Source organism: Mustela nivalis (assembly GCF_964662115.1).
Source record: "Mustela nivalis genome assembly, contig: HAP1_SCAFFOLD_2159, whole genome shotgun sequence".
Lineage (NCBI taxonomy): Eukaryota > Metazoa > Chordata > Mammalia > Carnivora > Mustelidae > Mustela > Mustela nivalis.
This window is the reverse complement of record NW_028134505.1, coordinates 26,588-48,483: the sequence shown is the minus strand read 5'-3', so window position 1 is coordinate 48,483 and position 21,896 is coordinate 26,588. Positions and strand designations below refer to the sequence as shown.

The window sequence follows — 21,896 nt, the reverse complement described above, 5'->3', positions numbered from 1 at the left end:
GAAATGCCATCTGCCTTGCCGAACTCGTGGAAGACCGCTCTCGCACGCCCCCTGGAGGAGCCAGGTGGGAAAGGGGCCGCTAGCTCGCCGCGCTTCTCCCACTTCTCTGGAGGCGGGAGGAAAAGCTCGGGAGCCCGTGGCAGGGAAGTTCCCTCGGCGGCCTTGCGGGGAGCAGTTCTAGGGAGTGGAATCACCCGCTAGGCTCCGGAGGGGCGGTACCCAGCCCGGAAGAACCCTGCGGCGGCACAGAAGTGCCGGCAGGGGGCGCGGGCTGCCGGGCCACCCCCGGGGGCTAAAGGCCGGTGGTCCCTCCCAGGTCTGGTGTGCGGCGAGGCCGCGCCGCCCGATCCCCTGCCCCCCCACTCTCACCTCGTCACCTCCCCCGCCCTGTCGGCGGGCCTCTGAGGTGCGCGGCGCAGGCGCGGAGCGAGGTGGTGAGTGCGGCCGCCGAGCTGGGGCCTGGGGCTTGGCGCCTGGCGGGCAGGGCGTGAGGCGCGCGGGAGGGAGAAGGGCCGGCCCGGGGGAGCGCCCGAGAGCGCGAGGGCCACCGCGGCGCCGCCCGCCGGCAGGGCCGCGCGGCCGCTCCGCCCGCACTCGGGCGCTTCGGCTACCGCCGCCGCCTCGGAGCTGCGCCTGGGCGGGCCCCGGAGTCCTGGTGAGTGTGAGGAGGAGCGGGCCGGCGGCGTGCGGACGCAGCCTCCCACAGGAGAGGGCAGGGAAGACCCCACGACGTCTCTTTAAATGAAACCCTGCCTCCGTTTTAAGACGGGATGGCGGCCCCTCCCCCATCCTGGAGGCAGTTCCACCCCCCGCGGAGGACGCTCGGCCCCCTGCTGCTGTTTTCTTTATGGCGCTTTTGGGGTCGGGGTTTAGGAGTCCTCGCTGGTCGCCTGGCCCTGCTGGGCCCGGCGCGTGGCGCGGGCGTGGAGGCGGCTGGGTCCGGGGGTCTCCTGCGCGGCCCCTCTGACCCGCGTGTCCGGTGGCGCCTGGGCTCCCGAAGCCGGTCGGTGCCAGGCTGGCCCCCCGCGGTGCGGAGCGGCTTGGGGACTCGCTGCGAATCCCTTGTTCGCCCGCAAGCCTCCGCGGCCGAATGCAGCCTGGCGCTCACATCTCGGGCCAGGGGCCTGCCCACCCCCTTCGGGTGCCCCTACACCCCTTTAGCTTTTCTTTTTCAGTACAACCTACGACGCGAGTAATTTGAAATAATTTCAATTACCTCTTTGCGAAGAGGTAAAAATTTGGGCAAAGACTGGTAACTCAAGTTGGACGTACCGTGGGTTCTAGTTTAAAAACTCTACTGAAACATTTTGGTGTTTCAGTTCTTTTCAAATCTGGAGAATATGTACTTATTCTGAAAGGAGGATGAAAAAAACTTGCTTTTAAAACCTTGTAAAAATAGAGCTTTTGATTGTGAATACTTGCCTTATTTTTATACGAGTTAGAGAGTACTTATATTAGATGAAAGGCCTTCGATGTCGATCTGTTTGATATAGGTACTGATTGCGTGTTAAATGGCATTTTGTACAGACATTCTTGAAAAAAATGACAGGTGGAGAGATGCTGATAGGTATTTTGTAAGTTGCTTTTTTAAAAAAAAAATCAATGTTTCATGTGGCATGGTATCATTTTTGTAAATGTAGAACATACATATGTATACCTTAGCCTAGGAAAATGTCTAGATGTCTGTATACCAAAATATTAACAATGTTTTTCCTGGGTGAATAGATTCAAAGTGATTTAATTAATTTAAATTAACTTATAACCTGCTGTGACATGTATTACATGGGTTGTTTGTTAAATGGGGAAGAGAGAGCGAATGAGAAGGTGACTCAAAACCTTCCCCATGAGAGGAAGACCTAGTGAGGAGGTTGATAAGACATCTTTGAGTAAAAAACCAAACTTCTTCATCAGGGCAGTTATGTATACAAAAAGCACATAAGAATATTTGCTGAAATGAAAGATGTTAGCATTTCTGGTCTTGAGTAGGCATCTTAGCATCATGCTGAAAGGGTGGGAGTCAGACCTTTCCTGATCAAGGTGATCCTATTCCTCTCACCTGACAGCCTGAATCCAGGCCAACTTGAAAGATTAATTTTTAGTGCCATGCTTGGTTTCCTTTCCTTGCTTTTTCATTCTTCAAATTAGAAAGAATTTAAAGTGTGTTCTGAAATAGCAAGAAGCTACTTTAATGTTGGGCCGATAGTTTTCATTGTTCTCCCGGACAGTTTTAGAACATGTAAAACATGAAGTTTAATACCCTGGGCTGTATAAATTCTGGAAGTGTACAGAAGAGGTATTAGGAATGAGTCTTGAGGTTTAAGTTTATGGCATAATGAGAAGTTTTTGAATGTACTTGATTGGGAAGGGTTCAAGGAATGCTATTTGTATTAGGTAAGCCATTTTATAGAGAGATACTATTTCTATAAATCTAACTGTTGTCAGTTTCTTTGGGTGATTCCCTTCCCTTCTTCCTGTTGGTGACTAAGAACTGGAAGATGTAACGTGCTGGTAATAGTGATTAGCAACAAAAATTACTTACACAGTTAGTTGTTCAAAACTCAAGAGTCAGAAGACATGATTTTTCAGCTCTGGTTCTGCCACTTAGTTACTGACTTTCACTGAATGTTTCCTCATCAGTAAAATTGGAGTGAGTTTGGTGGTAACCCTTCTGTGTACCTCACAGGATTGTGAAGATCAAATAAAATAAGAGGAGAATGCTCAATAAACTGAAAATCACTGTCTTATTACTATATGATCACATCACTTATAAAGCTAATAACCTAGTACCCAGAACCTAGTGAAGCAGCAAAAATAGTGTGTGCACCTCAAGTACCTTACCATTAGAAACAAGATGGTCTCAGTAATAATATCAAGTTTACCTGCTATGTATATGACTTTGATGATAAGAAAGGCAGCATATAAAGCTGGCAGAGAAAATGTCCATTTCTTTTTCTGACATTCCTTACTTGGCCACTTCTACAGTGAAAGAACACTAACCTGAAATGGAAGAGGTGATTCTGATTCTGACATTAATCTGTTACCTGAATTATAACTCCCTATTTGTATCTCCCTATTTCCAAAGCATGTGCTATAAAATTAGATCCTTACTCAGATTCCAGTGCTACCACTTATAAAGAATTTCCTGGACTTGATTTTACTATGCCTTGGTTTCCTCATCAGTTGATACATCAATCAGTACATCAATTGATATATAATCAATTTTGAAGGGAGTGTTGTATATTTTTCATATTATAGGATTAAATAAGATAAAGTGGCCTGGCACATGATTGGTGTTCAGTAAATGGTTATTGTCCTTGTATTGTTAAACAATCTGTAAGGACTTAAACAGTTCAAAGTCTGATTTGGTTTGCTTTCATTATGGCTGAATAACCAGATATATATTCCTATTTTGGTGTTAAAATATAGCTATAGTTTTAGAAGGTAGATTCATTTCAAAGAAATATGACACATGTATATACTCACATATTTATTAGCTTTTAGTGCTTAATACAATATGTTCAAAAGATTATTTATACTTGAATTAATTCCATTTAACTTTCCAGTTAATTAGAGACCGGTGCCATAGTATTCTTGAGTCTCAGAAGTGAAATACATTTTTGCTAATGTGACTTCCTTTGTGTTTTTTCCTACAGGCATTTTTTACCATCTGTGAAAATTTCCCTGTAGTTCATTTCTCCTCACTACAGTGTTAAGAATTATACCAAGTAAGTGGAATGTGATAAAAACCATTTAGTCAATTTTATAACAGTCCATTAGAAGTTAATCATTTAATGATTAAACAAAAGTTGCTATCTGTTTTGTTCTAAATAGAATGTTGAATGTGATCTTGAAAATCATATTCTGAGCTTCTATATGATGAGTATATTTTCTGGAAATCAGGGGATCGATACAGATTTTTCAAGGGCGTATATCCACCATTAGCTTGAAAACTGTATCAAAATATTCCCAATTGTAAGAAATGTACCTGTCATATTCTTAATAGGGTACTATAATGATTTTTTTAAATAAAAATAATTTAAGGGCATGGTTTATTGTAATTATCCTGTTCTTAAAATTACATCAACATTTGAAATGGACTTCTCAACCTCACCAAGAAAAAAAAAAATATTGGTGTCCTGCCTTTAAACTTGATCAGAAAAGTAAATCCAGGGACGCCTGGGTGGCTCAGTTGGTTAAGCCGCTGCCTTTGGCTCAGGTCATGATCCCAGGGTCCTGGGATTAAGTCCCACACCTGGCTCCTTGCTCAGCAGGGAGTCTGCTTCTCCCTCTGTGTCTGCCTGTCACTCTGCCTACTTGTGCTCGCGCGTGCGCGCGCGCGCTCTCTCTCTCTCTCTCTCTCTTACAAATAAATAAATAAATAAATATCTTTTTAAAAAAAAAAAGAAAAGAAAAGAAAAGTAAATCCAAAATATAAATGGAAGCACTGTTTAACACTTCTCTTACAAAGTAGATTTTCAAGTGGCGCACATACTTCTTATTCCCAGCAAGTTCTTTAGTTAGGAGGAATTTTTATAAAATATTAACAATCTTTATTTGTGACATTTTTGTTAAATTTTTCCATTTTTAGATTGCAAAGATATGAATGAATATCCTAAAAAAAGAAAAAGGAAGACATTACACCCTTCTCGTTACTCAGGTCAGTGGATTATTTTAAAGTTGGGCCCTGGATTGAGTCCCATGCAATTGTATTCTTATCCATTTTCTTATAAATGATCAGATAACAGTTAAATATCTGGGTCAGTTTTCAGGTAAGAGAAAGCTTTAAGTTCTTTGAATACATATTCCTCATTGTCCCACATGCTCGGCGCACATCAGAAGTTTACAGACATTATTTAATATATACAACTGAGTAGTTGATAGATATTTAAAATTTGATATCCAGAGTTGCATGCTTATACAGCATTAATTGAGATTTGCTTATGTGTTCTTAAGGTACATTAACCTTGGTGGAAGGTATTTGGATTGTTGGGGATAAATTTTTTATCCTATACATTATTTTCAGAAATGTGAACTTTATTTTGATTATGTTATTTTAGGTCCTTTGGTTGAGGTTGGCTCTACTATCTTGGCAATAAGTGAGGTCTTAAGAAGAGAAGTCTTTAAAAAAGAAAGAGAGAGAGAGAGGTCTTTGATTTGACTTATGCGGAATTTAAGAAACAAAACAGAAAGAGAAAAAAACAAAACAGAGGAGCATAGGGGAAAGGAGGGAAAAATAAAAGAAGATGAAAGCAGAGAGGAGACAAACCATAAGAGACTCTCAATCATAGGAAACAAACAGGGTTGCTGGAGAGGAGGGGGGAAGGGGAGGGGGTAACTGGGTGATGGATATTAAGAAGGGCATGTGATGAATGAGCACTGGGTGTTGTATCGAACTGATGAATCCTTGAACTCTACCTATGAAATTAATGAAACTAATAATATACTATATGTTAATTAATTGAATTTAAATAAGTTTAACTAAATAATAAAGTATATGTTGGTGCAAAAAAAAATATAGATCTTTTTTGCCACCTGTAACTAATCTCACATATCTATATTTGAGATAGTCTCTAGCATACCTGCTAGCCCACCCAAGCTACACATTCATTCTTCATATCTGAGGAAATTAAGCCTAGTTTACTGCCTCTTAACCTCTCCCAACAAGACTTGAAATGACTATTCAGAAGCCCTCATTGGTCCTCAGACTATTTCTCCTGTGCCTTACTTTCTTTTCATTACATGGCAGATCTTCTTGGTAGTTAATTCAGTGTTAATTCAAAGTTTTTTGCAGTTAATATATTTATCACATATTTATAATGTGTGGAATTCTGACAGTAAGGCAAATCTGTCTTTGTGTACTTCAAGTGTTATATTGTAAATCATGTAATTGGTGGTTCTTGCAAAGCTCAATGTCACTATCAGATCTGAAATATAGAGGCTTTCAGGATTGAAGGAAATATACTTTATTACAAATATGAAAATTTATATATGGTGGATAAAGTGATGGCTTTACATGTTTAATTGTTTACTTGAAATTTTAAAAATTTTCCTCTTATGTTCAGATTCCTCTGGAATAAGCAGAATTGCAGATGGATTCAATGGAATTTTTTCTGATCATTGTTACAGTGTTTGTTCTATGAGACAACCGGACTTAAAATACTTTGACAACAAAGGTATATCTAATATTTTCCAAAATATCCTTTAAGTTGCTTTTATATATTTTTATTTCTTACTTGAAAATGTGGGTAAAAGTTATGACTTCTAAATGGGCACATATTCAGTTTGTTTAAATGTAAGGAAATGGGGTTTTTTTTGTAAGCAAGTATGAATTTTTAATTTTTAGCATTATTTCAGAACTGTAAATAAAAAGCACACTCTCCTAAGTCCATTTTAGTGACAAGGAATTGGTGGAAAATCAAGACTGACCCAGAGCTGGGAGCATTTATGATGAAAGGTTAGGAAAAAGCATAAGGAGTTGAAGATATTTGTATGAACTCATGTTTGGCTTAATGGAGACACAGATGGTTACATACAGAGATAATTATAGTTATGTCTGTGTACATGGAGCACTGTACAAACGTGTTTACTCTGTTAGTTGAGAGGGCCTAAAAGATATGACACCCCAGTGGGAGTGAGCCCAGATTTAGTTTTTAAAACCATTCTCCAATAAAAAGAACTAGCACTTGGAGAAATGGTTGATTTAGTTCTAAGGTGGGAAATACATAAGATGAGCCTGGAGCATTTTGTAGTGCCAGAAAATAAGGAAGTACTCAACACGCGCACATGATCCAGGTAGTCAGAGGAACACAGGAGCCAACTAAAGAGCTCCCAGTAGTCAAAGCTGAAACAATTTAAGGGAAAAAAAAAAAAATTAGAACCCCAAAATATAAAATAAATATTCCTGAGTCCATACAGACGTAATTGAATGAATAAGTTAGAAACTGTATAGGAGAATTCCAAATTATTTATGTGGACTCTCCTCCCTCAAGGAGGTGGAACATAACTTTCCACTCCTTAAATGAGGACTGCATACAGGGACTTCGTTCCAAAACATAGAGTATGGAGAGTACTCTATGGAGAGCCTTCATCTTGGGTCGTGGTCTCAGGGTCCTAGGATCGACCCCCACATCGGGCTCTCTGCTCAGCGGGGAGCCTGCTTCCCCCTCTTTCTGCCTGCCTCTCTGCCTACTTGTGCTCTCTGTCAAATAAATAAAATCTTTAAAAAAAAAAAAAAAGAGTACAGCAGAGAAACCTGATCAATACTACTTCAACCAGGTGATCACAGTCAACATCTACAGTAAAAAATCATGTAAGTACTATGTACCTTTGATATGATGTGATAAAAAAAGGCAGCTTGCCTCTCTGGTCTACCTCTAATAACCCATAATCCCAGTCTAATCATGGGGCATCCTACAAAATACCTGATCTCTACTCCTCAAAACTGTCATGGTCATCAAAAACAAGGAAAGTCTAAGAAACTGCCACAGCTAACAGTATCTAGAGAGAGAGATGACAGCTAAATGGAATGTGAAATCTTAGGTTCTTGAAACAGAAAAAGAACATTAGGAAAAATTTAAGAAAATCTGCTTAAGTATAGACTTTAGTTAATACCACCTTACTGGTATTGGTTATTAATTGTAACAAATGTATCATATTAAGAGCATAGAGAAATTGAAATGTAATATAAGAGAATGGAGAAACTGAATGCAGAATATATGGGAATCCTCTGTATTATCTTCTCAAATTTTTTCTGAGAACTCCTAAAAATAAAGTCTTTTAAAAACAACAGTGACATGATATTGAAGCCTAGTTTTTTCTACTGACCTGTATTTCAGTTTCCCCATGCTAACTTTGAAACATGGGGTCTGGGCTGAGGGAATAAAGGCTTACTCAAACTCCGTAATTTAAACTGAAAATTCCTAAGTTACTTTAATAAGTATATTCTAGTCCAAATGGGGCACAGATGCAAAAGCAGTTGCTTGTTTGGACAGATTATTTTGTGTGTCTGTTGGATAACATCTCTTTTCCTGGCTAAGTCTAAGTCCTTTAGTTCCTGTGGGAGTTCAAAATTTTATTTAAAACATTTAGTGCTTTGTTTAATAGTAATTAATATTTAATGCTTTGATATATATAATATTCCAAATCTCTTTTTACAGATGATGATTCTGATACAGAGACATCAAATGACTTGCCAAAATTTACAGATGGAATCAAAGCCAGAAATAGAAATCAAAACTACCTGGTTCCCAGTCCTGTACTTCGAATTCTAGACCACACTGCCTTTTCTACAGGTTAGGGAAACCAGTTGATAGCATTTGCTTATTTTATATAGATGAATGAAAAAATTTTTGCCAATTATTTATTCATTAGGTCTTATTTAGTGATGATAATAGACGTGTTATATTTTTCAGAAAAATCTGCTGATATTGAAATTTGTGATGAAGAGTGTGACTCACCTGAGTCAGTCAACCAACAGACTCAGGAGGAAAATCCTATAGAAGTTCACACTGCTGAAGATGTTCCAATTGCTGCAGAAGTACATGCAATTTCTGAAGATTATGATATAGAGACAGAAAACAATTCCTCAGAAAGTCTTCAAGACCAAACTGATGAGGAGCCACCAGCTAAACTTTGTAAAATTCTTGACAAGAGCCAAGCTCTGAATGTGACTGCCCAACAGAAGTGGCCTTTACTGAGAGCCAATAGCAGTGGTCTCTATAAGTGTGAACTTTGTGAGTTCAACAGCAAATATTTTTCTGATTTAAAGCAGCATATGATCCTGAAGCATAAGCGTACTGATTCAAATGTGTGTCGAGTATGCAAGGAAAGTTTCTCTACCAACATGCTTTTGATCGAACATGCCAAACTGCATGAAGAGGATCCCTACATTTGTAAATACTGTGATTATAAAACAGTGATTTTTGAGAACCTCAGCCAGCACATTGCAGACACCCATTTTAGTGACCACCTCTATTGGTGTGAGCAGTGCGATGTACAGTTCTCCTCAAGCAGTGAACTCTACCTACATTTCCAGGAGCACAGCTGTGATGAACAGTACTTGTGTCAGTTTTGTGAACATGAAACAAATGATCCAGAAGACTTGCATAGCCATGTGGTAAATGAACATGCATGTAAATTAATTGAGTTGAGTGATAAGTATAACAATGGAGAACATGGACAGTACAGCCTCTTAAGCAAAATTACCTTTGACAAATGTAAAAACTTTTTTGTGTGTCAAGTATGTGGTTTTCGGAGTAGACTTCATACAAATGTTAACAGGCATGTTGCTATTGAACATACTAAAATTTTTCCTCATGTTTGTGATGACTGTGGGAAAGGCTTTTCAAGTATGCTAGAATATTGCAAACATTTAAATTCACATTTATCTGAAGGGATTTATTTATGTCAATACTGTGAATATTCAACAGGACAAATTGAAGATCTTAAAATCCATCTAGATTTCAAGCATTCAGCTGACTTACCTCATAAATGTAGTGACTGCTTGATGAGGTTTGGAAATGAAAGGGAATTAATAAGTCACCTTCCAGTCCATGAGACGACTTGATTATTTTCTTTACCTGCCATAATGTTAATGTAAAATAATAAATTTGACTTTTTTGGAGATGTTAAAATGGATGATTTTAAACATAACTTATGAGAATTGCTTTTAACAAGTAAGCTTTTTAATTGTCCAATTTTCTTGGCATTGCTACATTTTTCAGTATATAATGGTATCCTAAATGTGTTATTTTCAGTGCATGATAGTTTTAACCACTCTTGGTGTCTGTCATCTTGTTTCTTACAGAACCTCTGATTTCATGAATTGATGAGAAACAGATGTACTAAAGAAACTAGACTACAGTTTTCCTTTTGTAACCATGGGTGCTATTAACTTTTTTAAACTCAAGACAAACTCAGTTTTTCCATCTTTGAAGTCATCAAAGTACTGCATTATCAGAACTTAAATACAATGTACCATACAATTAAGTCCACTGATATTTCCATTTATAAGAACCCAAACCCTCCCAGATAATCCCCATCAGGAATTATCTCCAAGACTCAGTGGACTCTCCATCTGTATTATTCTTTTAACAACACTAGGAAGCAAGTATTACAGTAGGAAGGGAAGATCCAGTTTTGTTGATGGTTTTTTTTTTTTTATTCTCATTCTATTTTAGCCCCTATCTATGAGTTAAATGATTTTAAAATGAGACTGAGGAGGAACTGGTAAGGGGTTAGACAATAAAAAGTAACATTTAATAGCTCAACATTTTCACAATTCATTTTCAGTTATGTAACAGCGAAGTAAGCTCAAACTGGTGATGACAAATCATTTATTGACTGAGAATACCCACTGAAGTATTAATCTGGAATTACAAAGATCTAGAAGATGAGGGGTTCTGGCTTTCTTCTCGGCTTGTAGATGGCCATCTTCATTCACATGGTGTTCTCTTTGTATGCAAGTCTATTTCTCAAACTCCCCTTTTTTATAAAGTCACTGGATTAGAGCTAACCTTAATGACCTTATTTTAACCTAGTAAAGATCCAATCTCCAAATAAGGTCATATTTTGAGGTACGAGAGCTCAGGACTTCAACATTTGAAGAAAAAGAGACAAAACCACAATTCAGTAGCCGCTTCTTAAATAGCAATATGCAAAGATATGATTTTGTCTATCATTGAACTCCAATGAACTCCTACTAACAAACAGTATTGTTCAGGAATATTGATACAGTTGAAGAGATCAATTTATGACCTATGGTGTTCCCACTACAAGAACTGTGGAAATTTAGTCTATTTTGAGAATGGTGGCAACAACAAGTTTTCTCAAAAATAATCATTTTTGGCTCTACTATTGTCATATATGCATAAGTGTATTTTTAGAAACTCATCTGATTTGAACATATTCCAGGCAGGGCTACCTGATAGAAATGTTTCTAAGACTTAATATCAGAGTATTTAAACTGGAAGAGAACCTTAGAAACCATCTGGTCTAAACCCTCTAGTTCTCTTAAGTTTCTTGTTGAAATAGGCCAAGGTCACAAAACCAGTTATAGGAGACAGGAGTAGAATCCAAGTTATTTGGCCTCCAGTCTAATGTTTCCATTACACCATGTTACATTAAAATCCAAGCTTTGTCCTTGGGGTGTTTTTCATGACTACTTAACATAGCTGTTTGGCTGCCTTCTTGGTAATTCTTTTTTTAATGCCTTTTTAATATACATCCACCTTCAAGAATTTTATTTTTAGGAAACAGACTTTAAATAAATAATGCCTTAGTGGGTTTTTTTCAATTTTGTATTTTATTACTTTACATTTGATCACATTAGTAATCAAATTAACGTAATTGTAATGAAACCTCAAGAGATATTAATCCAAATTTAGACCCATGTAATTTTACTGAATCTGCATCTTGAGGACACATCCCACTGACAGTTTGCCCAATAAAAACTTTTTGCTTTGACTCCACTTTCAAATAAGTCAATGACAGCTGGTTTATATTTTTAGCTTAAGGAACTTCTTCAGAAAAACAACCCTACCTAAAAAGAGATTTTTTTTAACTACTTCTTGGTTTTTCCCCCCAAAAAAGCAAACATTTCCACTGAACTCTCTTGTGATTTAAAGCACAGTTCAAGTCTGAGAATACATAATTGATCGTGATGTTTATTTGCACTACAATAGGATTCTTCGCAGCAAGAATTCTTGGCAGTAGCATTGGGCCATTTTATTTCTTGCTTTTTTTATCTTCACCTTGCAATGAGTTATTACTTATGAAATTCCAAATTTCCTGTACTCCAAAATTTTAAAGTGATTGTGCGCTATTCAAAAGCCTCTCTTCTGCTCGTAAATTTGCCAGTTTTACCATTTTAAATCAACTCTTAGATTTCATGAATGTGTGTCATCACATACTAACCGGTTTCTCCGTTTCACAGGGTCCATAGTGTGTTGTTAGGGGATTGCTGAGTTACTGGTAGGTGTAGTAAATGTAAGGTTTTGTGTGTGTGTGTTTGGAATAACACTATTCCTAATTTTTAAATCTAATTTGCAAAGCACTGTATTACTTAATTTCTGGCACTTTACCATTAACCTTACTTTTGCTTCTTTTGTCAGTATTACTACCTATTGTAAGAAGTTTAGTATGTTTCCCAAACTACTATGATTAATTTTTAGTGGATTTTAATGCTTAAAAGCACTATGACTTACACAAACTTGAGAAAGTTAATGAAAATCAAATGGCCCCAATCCTCTTGGGAATCAGATTGGTTTACCAAAAAATCAATATTTGTTAAGAATTTAAGTGAAAACAAATAATTAAGACCAAGCATCCCAAGGAAAAGCAAATTTGGTTACTCAGGTTTACCTATGTGTTTACATAGTCTGATTCCTGGGGCGCCTGGGTGGCTCAGTTGGTTAAGCAACTCCCTTTGGCTAAGGTCATGATCCTGGAGTTCTGGGATCAAGTCCTGCATTTGGCTCTCTCCTCGCAGGGAGTCGGCTCTCCCTCTGACCTCTCCACTCTCATGCTCTCTTGCTCTTGTTCTCTCTCTCAAATGAATAAATAAAATCTTTGAATTAAAAAAAGAAAGCAAAAACAGTCTGATTCCTATAAATTAAGATCAAATTTGGGGATATATATTCCTTTGCCTATAACTTTAAGTTCTGGTGACTAAAGACAGAGTATCTACAAGAATTTTCATTCAAGGCATTTAGGTTATGGATTTACATATACTTACATTGGTTTAGCTTTCCATAAAAAAATCTTTTAAGACAACATTCAAATCTAAGAGAAAGAAAGGTATACATTCATGTTGTAAAATATAAATTCACAAAGCTAAAAGTAATTTACATGTTTATATGAAGTTATGCATTCAATTTGTAATTTAAAAAATTTTAAGACTGCATTCTTTTTTTTTTAAGATTATATTTCATTTATTTATTTGACAGAGATCACAAGTAGGCAGAGAGGCAGGCAGAGAAAGAGGAGGAAGCCCGCTCCCTGCCAAGCAGAGAGCCCGATATGGGGCTCCATCCCAGGACCCTGGGATCATGACCCCGGCCAAAGGCAGAGGCCTTAATCCACTGAGCCACCCAGGCACCCCAAGACAGTGTTCTTTGAAGCCTACTTCATACTCGTCATTGAAAATAATTTCTGGATAAAGACTTCCTGTATTAAAGCATCAGTCATCACAACCTCCTTAAGTTCATTCTCCTTCGTAATCCTGGTGTTAAACTGGTAACTACCCAAACCCAAATAAATCTTATTTGTGAAAAGTAATTTCTTTATTCTAAAAAGAAACAATTTTGGGGGGCAGCTGTCTGGCTCAGTAGAGCATGGGACTCGATCTCACGGTTGTGAGTTCAAGTACCATGTTGGGTATAGAGATTACTTAAAATCATTTAAAAAATGAAAAAAAAAATCTCTCACATTGCTACATAGAAATATCATATTACCTACTAGTCTTATTCCCACATTTTAAGAAGGTTGATTATTTAGACAGCTTTTTAAAGGAGTTTTTATTATTAAAAGGTTTAAAAGTGTGTTATTTTTTGTTTAAAAAGGCAAGTGAGTATAACCTGAATAGTCTTTTTCTTGCTAAAAATATTGAACTGAATGACTTATACCCTGAGAAATTTAGTGAAAAGTATGTTTTGAATGAAAACTCAAAAGTTTTCTAGCTTTTAACCTTACCCAGATAGTGTCCACGGCCAAAAAACTTTTACTTGAAATGACTGATACTTTTGTTGCCCTTCTCTTTAGAATAACCTGAGAGCAGGAATTGGAATCATACCCATAAAATGTAACTTCTGGTGGGTATTTTTTTTTTCCTTACTTAATTCTCTGTGTGAAGGCCATTCACCATTCTGTTCTAAATTTGAATTGACTGAAGTTTGAGAATATTAGATTCTCTTTTCCTGCCTACCCTGTTCATTTTATTTAGGGTTACCTTCATTATTCATGTTTCTAAAACATATTCCTCAAATAAAATCTATGGTTGAGGGCGCCTGGGTGGCTCAGTGGGTTAAGCCGCTGCCTTCGGCTCAGGTCATGATCTCAGGGTCCTGGGATCGAGTCCCGCATCGGGCTCTCTGCTCAGCGGGAAGCCTGCTTCCCTCTCTCTCTCTGCCTGCCTCTCTGTCTATTTGTGATTTCTTTCTGTCAAATAAATAAATAAAATCTTTAAAAAAAAAAAATAAAATAAAAATAGTCATTGTTTAAAAAAAAAAAAAAAAAATCTATGGTTGATTACCTTCATCTTTACAAGTTTTCCATACCTCCAGGAAGTCTCATAAGATTAAAATTTTCCCAATTAAAACGGCAAAAGTAAATTTGTTTTCTTTAATTCTTCTATTCTCCAAACTGTTAATTTAACTTCCCTCACACCATATACCACATCACTGGTTTCTATACCCTATAAACATTTTACATGTTCCTCTCTAATAGCAGTTGGCTGTGCTGAATTTATAAATTTCAGTGAATCTATCTTGGGTTTTAAGAAGCAGAATATCATGGCACAGATTTTTTTTTTTAAGATTTTATTTATTTATTTGACAGAGAGAGAGATCACAAATAGACAGAAAGATAGACAGAGAGAGAGATGAGGAGAAGCAGGCTCCCTGCTGAGCAGAGAGCCCAATGCGGGACTCGATCCCAGGCCCCTGTGATCATGACCTGAGATGAAGGCAAAGGCTTAACCCACTGAGCCACCCAGGCGTATCATGGCACAGATCTTAATAAATACTTTTTTATGGTCACAAGGTTATGGTTAAGTTCCTTATGGCACTCATTCAGTGTTCTTTACTGAATAATTAAAATACTGAGGTAGAGGAACTAACCTAGAATGATGGAATATCAGTCTGTCTGGGAGGGATCTCAGAGGTCTTCTAATCCAGACTCATAAAGTGCACAACATATAAAAATAATTGTATGTGATACAAGTTTTGTTTTCATGGCAATAAATTATATGTTAACTGTCACATAAAATCTGAATTGTGAATATATTTACTTAGGACAAAACTGACTTTTTTAAGAAAAAAGCAGATTGAAAAAAATATGAAGTAAATAATGATACATAGACATGGAAAAGTTGGGTAAATGATACATTAAAGACTAAAATTTAAGAATACAAAATTCTGATCTGAGCTTCTTTGTTCATAGTTTAGAAGAATGGTTATAAAAAAAAAGAAGAAGAATGGTTATCTAGTACCATTAGTCAAATGCTTTTCTATAAAGATTTTATTTATTTATTTTGGAGCATTCGAGGCAGGAGGAAGAGTAGAGGCAGAGGAAGAGGGAGATAATATCCAGCAGACTCCTTGCTGAGTGCAGAGCCTGGGGCAGGACTCAAACCTATGACCCTGAGACCATGACCTGAGCTGAAACCAAGAGTCAGATGCCCTAGTCAAATACTTTTTAAGCTAGAATAAATGGAACTTCTAATTTCCCCATCACTCTTAAAATTTTTTCTTTAGAGAAAGTTTAAATATGCCCTATTTGTTTTTTTCATAGAATGTTATACTAGACACCTGAAGAGAGAAAATGTCAGAGTCCAGGACCAAAATATGAGTGATTTTTAAACCCTGTTTGCTAACTATAAATTGTATGACTATAACCATGAACAGTGGTTTTATATATATATATATATATATATATATATATATATATATATGACATATACATATGCTATATATAACATAATATTACTAAATTTTTCTCAAATAGACCATGGAGTCTCTGCAACTCCTTAAAAACTTCTATTTCACTACTCTTCTATTTGATAAGTAGCTATGGAATATCAATTCCAAAGCTGTGTGCTCAGGGATATGAAGATAAATAAACTATGGTTCTTGTCCTCAAAGAGATTTACCATATAAGGCAGGAAACTCTTCCCTCACATTTCTGAAGTCAATTCAGTTAAATATCAAACTGAGTAATTTTTGCATTTCTAAGTATTTGTTTTATGTACAAGGCTACCAGAACTTTCTTGTATGTATTGAGGTGTTTGGGGTTTGTTTTGGCTTTCTTTGGGGGTGTGTGGGTTACATATACACATAATATATGTGTGATTAAGTACTTCCAAAATATTATTCAGACTGGCTAAAGTTTATATTCCCATCAGCAAATCACATTTCTCTACATCCTTACCAAAAATTAATATCATACCACATTTTAAATTTTCTGTAAATCTGAGGAGCATAAAGTAGTACAATATTATTGTTTAAATTTGCATTAGCAAATTACTAACAAGGTTGATATCTTAAAACAAGATATTTTGGTTTCTTAGTTTGTGAACTGCCTCTCCTGGTTGACTTTCAAAAGTTCTTAATAAAATTTAAATATAAGTCCTTTGTTTCCTATATATACTGCAAAAAAAAAAAAAATCCCAGGTTGTTATATATTACTAATATCTTTTTTTGAATAGAAATCTTTAATGTAGATAGATCCATTACATTTTCCCTTTACAAGTTGTGCTTTCTGCATCTTCTTTACAGAATTGTCTTTAACCCCAATGTCATAAAGTTATTTTCCCCTAATAATTTTCTGGTTATACTTTGCGTGTCCACATCTGAGTTTCTTTGTGTGTTGGTATGATTCAAATTGTTGTTGTTGTTATTTGATTCAAGTGAGCCAATTTCCCTAATACTATTTGTTAAATTATGCATCTTCTCTCAGTGTTCATACCAATTTTATCATATATCAATTGCCTACAGGCATAACTGGCATACAGGTCTGTGTCTGTACTCATATATATTCCTTTGTTCTAGCAACAGTGCCCCAGGCTTAAACAGTTACAGTATGCTTAAAATATTAGGGTTTTACAATATGTCTTAGTATAAAGTAGTGCGACTTTACTCCCTTTACTCTTTGGGAGAATTGTATTAGTTATTGGTAGACTTTTTCTTCTTCCATGTAAATTTAAGATTAGTTCCAATTCCGTCTGAAGTCTTGTGGCAATTGCATTAAAATTTTAAATCATTTTAGAGGGAAGTAACGTCTTTACATTAAAATTTTTCCTTTTGTGAATATTGTATATTTCTCCACTTGTCTCTTTTTAATGTTCTTTTAATTTATTTTTAATGAGGGTCATATGTAGTTTTTGTCCAGTCCATGCCTAGATTCTTCACAGTTTAGGTTTCTTTAGCATGTTTATTTTCTAATGGGTTATTACAGGTACATAGGAAGGCTTCTGGCTTTTAAACATTGATTTTGTATATAAATACCTTTTCAGGTTCTAGTCTTCTTAGTTCTAATAGCCATCTTTGCTCAATTTTTAATATAAATAATCATATAACTTCTGAATGACATAAACTTAAGGAATTAAATGTCCTTAATAGCTTTTTTTAAATCACAGAATTTGTTTGTAACTTTACTGCTATTACTAATGAGTGCCATTATTAACGCGCAGAACTAGCAATAGCAGGCATTCCTTTTTTGTTTCTAGTCTTAGATGTAAGACTCCTAAAGTTTCCCCAGTAAGTTTGTTTACTGTAGATTTTGGTAGGTAGTCTTTATTAGGTTTCTTAGTTTTCTAAGAACTTTTATTATAAATATTAAACTTAAGCAATAACTTTTTGTGCACCTATTAAGATGATTATGTGAGATTTCTCCTTTAATCTACTAATATAATAAATTATATTGGTTGATTTTCAGATGTGGAATTAACTTTGTATTTCCAGGAAAACCCTGTTTGGACAAAAACTTTTTTCAAATACAGTGTTGGATTCAGTTAGCTAAGATTTCATGGAGAATATTTGCTTCTACATTCACAAATGTAATTTTTTTTACTTGTACGTCCTATCCGGTGTGGTATCAAGGTTATTCTATTCTTGTAAGTTGGATGTTTCCTCTCTTGTTCTATTCCCAGCCAAATCCTATATCAGATAAGATTAATCTCTTTTTAAAGTGTTTGGTAAGAAGTCACCTCTAAAATCATCTAGGCCTGGCTTTTAAAAGACACACATGCATTGGAAATTGCCATTTCAGTTCTTTGAGTGATTATTAACTTATTCAATTTTTCTTTTTTTCTTGGAATAATTTTGGTATTTGATGCCTTCCCAGAAATTTTACATTTCATTTAAGTTTTCAAATTTATTTGCTTTATGGTATATATCTGGAGTTATTTTCCTTTGATATGTGTCTTCCTTGTTTTTGACATTATTGAACACATATGGCAGTGGTGTGTCAAATTTATAAGTTTTTTGAATAATTACATTTTAGTTTTTGTTAATCTGTATTTGTTTTAGTCTTTATATTTTAATTTTTTTAAAGATTTTATTTATTTGACAGAGAGAGAGAGACAGCTAAAGAGGGAACACAAACAGGGGGAGTGGGAAAGGGAGAAGCAGACCCCCTACCGAGCAGGGAGCCAGAGGAGGGCTCAATCCCAGGACCCTGGGATCATTAACAACTGAGCCACCCAGGCGCCCCAATTTTTTTCTTCTTTATGTTTACTCTGCTGGTTTTTGCCCATGAAGCCTGTTCCATTATAAGAAGAATGGATTAAATGATTTATTAGCTATTATATTAAAACATTTGTTATAATGTAATTTATAGTTCGTTTTTACTTTAAAATATAATAATTTTTTAACCATGTAATTATTATTTGTAGAATTAACAAAGGGGCACCATCATGATTTTAAAAATTTAAAAATAAAGCAAAAGTTCCCTTTCAGATTCCCTATGCTCAGAGCTGATTTGAATAATTAAGGGTTTCACATAGCTATTAAGTGGCATAGTCTAGATTTGCACTGAGGTCTTCAAATTTCAAGTTCCACATTTTTTTTTTCTTTTAAAGATTCTATCCATTCACTTGACAGACAGAGGTCACAAATAGACAGTGAAGCTGGCAGAGAGAGGGGGGAAAGCAGACTTCCCGCTGAGCAAAGAGCCCTAGCTACATCCCAGGACCCGAGATCATGACCTGAGCCGAAGGCAGAAGCTTTAACCCACTGAGCCACCCAGGCGCCCCTCAAGTTCCATATTTTAACATTAAAAGATTTCTTCTTCAATACATATTTGTTGAATGAACATATGAGTAGATCTTAAAGGTGGTGAATGCTTTCACCCTCCATATGCTGCCAGATGCTTGAAATTCATCCTTAAAATTTCATTCCTTTTTGCTTAATGCCTTAAAACCATTGTTAATTATAGTGCTTATCAGTCAGAATTGTTACTAGATGCACAAGTATTTTATTAAGAATTAAAATAAAAACTTTATAGTTTTTCACTACAAAAATACATGCTTAATATAGAAACTGTGAAAACAGAAAACTACAAAGGAAAAAAAATCACATGTAATATTATCATCCAGAAATAAAATGTATGTATTACATGATTTACAAAAATATTTTTATGTACTGGGGAATATATCTATGTCAAATATTTTTCTAAAATAAACTTTTTTTTTTTTAAAGATTTTATTTATTTATTTATTTGTCAGAGAGAGAGGGAGAGAGAGCGAGCACAAGCAGACAGAATGGCAGGCAGAGGCAGAGGGAGAAGCAGGCTCCCCACCGAGCAAGGAGCCCGATGTGGGACTCGATCCCAGGAGGCTGGGATCATGACCCGAGCTAAAGGCAGCTGCTTAACCAACTGAGCCACCCAGGCGTCCCTAAAATAAACTTTAATGACTACATCATATTTAATACGGTCCACTTACCACAATTTATTTAACCCATCTCCTTTGGGGGAACACTTGTATTGTTTATAATTTTTCATGGTTTCAAATAATACTTTACTAAAATATTTATTTGTATTTTTGAATATATAGTATTTGGTTATTTATTTATAGCTAAGTCTCTGTCCACATGTTTATTTTCCTAGGACTGCTGGGTCAAAAGCCTTCACATTATAAATTTTGAATAATTTTCCCAAAAAGTCCATAACAATGTGATAGACAGTTTTATATGTCAACTTGAGTAGGCTGTAATACCCAACTATTCAATCAAACACTGATCTGTGTGTTTCTGGGAAAGTATTAGTGATTAACATTTACAAGTAGTAGACTTTATATAAAGAAAATTATTTGGGGATGATGTGGGTGGGCTTGAGCCAATCAGTTAAAAGGCTTTAAGAGGAGAAAAGAGATTTTCCTAAAAAGGAATGGTGCCTATGGTGCAGTATCAGGTCCTGCCCAAAGATTTCCATTCTGCCCCTTTAAGAACCACTGAATTTCCAATCTGCCCTTACTGACCTCTTGCCCTACAAATTTTGGATTTGCCTAGCCAGCCCTCACAATCACAGAAGCCAATTCTTTGCGATAAATTTGTCCTCTGAATCCTGACTGATACACACTGTAACCCTCTGACTAGCAAAGTATGCAACTGCCAAGTCGTCATTTACATTATAATGCAAAGTTTTCTCACATAAACAGACCTTTATCTATTGTAGAAATAGATCTTTTTTTTTAAAGATTTTATTTATTTATTGAAATAGATCTTTTTTTTAAAAAGATCTGAAAAAAGCACATCTGAAATGATCTTATTTACTTGAAAGACAATGAGCAAGAGAAAGCACTCAAGAGCAGGGGCAGAGGAAGAGGGAGTAGCAGGCCCAACATAGAACCCTGGATCAGGGACCTGAGCCGAAGACAGCCACCCAGGTGCCCTGAAATAGACCTTTATTAGAAAACAAATTTTGTTAGAAGTACAATATAAGGATTCCTAGCAGAATGAGTAGCATACTGTTTATGTGTGTGCATTTGTATACAGTGCGGAAGAAGGTTGGTAAAAGTAGATAAGGGATTAAAAAGCATAGAACACTGAAGTCACATGATTCGTTTATTTTGCAATTACGCCTACAGCTCCAGTATATTACTAATATTAAAAGCCATTTTTTAGATGGATACTTCTAATTCCAGTCAGTAGAATAGCTCTTTAATAAACATTGTGTGGAATCTTGGTAGAGTCCAATACCTAGAGGACAACCAAAGTGACCTTTTAAAATGTAAGTCCTATCAGTCCTCAAGTTTAAAACAGCTAGCCATTGCACTTAAAATAGAATCCAAACTTCTAATCTTGGCCTGTATGATTCTACAGCTACCTACCTCTCTAAACTTCCCACATTTTTTTCTCCCTCCCTACATCCTAGATATACTGGCCTTTTCCTTTTCATCCACTATACCACTCTCCTTCCTATGGGCCTTTGGACTTCCTGTTCCCACTATTTGTGCCACTCTTCCTCCAATATTCCAAGGATTGGCTTCCTGGGAAAAATCAAGGAAGTATCTCCCCAGAAAGGATCACCCTGTGTGGCTCAGTTTTTCTCATTTTTCTTCCCATAGTCTATCCCATTGTCATTTTTTCCTTTTTTAGGGTAGGAAGCACATCTGAAATGATCTCATTTATTTCATTTTTTTAATCGATATTTATATATTCCAATAAAACGTTAATCTTTCTTTATCCAGCTCTAACTATATACCCTGCACTGTTATAAGCACTTTACCTGCTATCGACCCATTTAATTTTCACAAGAACTTATAAGGTAGGTCTTATTAGTACTCTAGTTTTATAGATGAGGCTCAGGAAGGTTTCCTGAGGCTCAGGAAGATGAGGTGGCTTCACGTGCAAAACTGCACTTCACTTACTAGCCCAGGAAAGCAATCTCCAGACCAACAGTTAAGCCATGTAAAGACTAGCAGCAGCAGCTCTCCAAGGATGTCAGAAATGCACGCTCTCAGGCCTCACCTCGGACCCAATAAATCAGAAGGTGCTGTTTAACAAGATCCACAGGTGATTCTTAACTATAAAATTTGAAAAACACTCATCAACAATGTATCAATTTCTTCTCACCTCTAGAGTAATTCAACACACACACAACTATCCCAAGCCCAGGAAGCCAGTCACACAACAGAAAAGATTAGTGGTAGTGGAGCGGTCAAAAGGTTTTTTTTTTTTTGC

The 21,896-nt window shown here is 36.5% G+C and overlaps 1 protein-coding gene across 2 annotated transcripts; it reads left to right on the top strand.

Moving 5' to 3' along the window:
• The first annotated feature begins 259 nt into the window (after nt 1–259).
• On the top strand, nt 260–12,592 carry ZNF639 (zinc finger protein 639). 2 transcript variants are annotated; one of them, XM_082750981.1, is made up of 6 exons: nt 260–434; nt 3,654–3,725; nt 4,589–4,657; nt 6,063–6,173; nt 8,157–8,291; nt 8,412–12,592. In XM_082750981.1, exons 3-6 carry the CDS (start codon nt 4,600–4,602, stop codon nt 9,563–9,565), a joined length of 1,458 nt encoding a protein of 485 aa, XP_082607107.1. In that variant the 5' UTR covers nt 260–434; nt 3,654–3,725; nt 4,589–4,599; the 3' UTR covers nt 9,566–12,592. The 2 variants fall into 2 exon arrangements, with proteins under 2 accessions (XP_082607107.1, XP_082607106.1); XM_082750980.1 differs by lacking the exon at nt 260–434 and adding an exon at nt 479–655.
• Nucleotides 12,593–21,896: the final 9,304 nt, after the last annotated feature.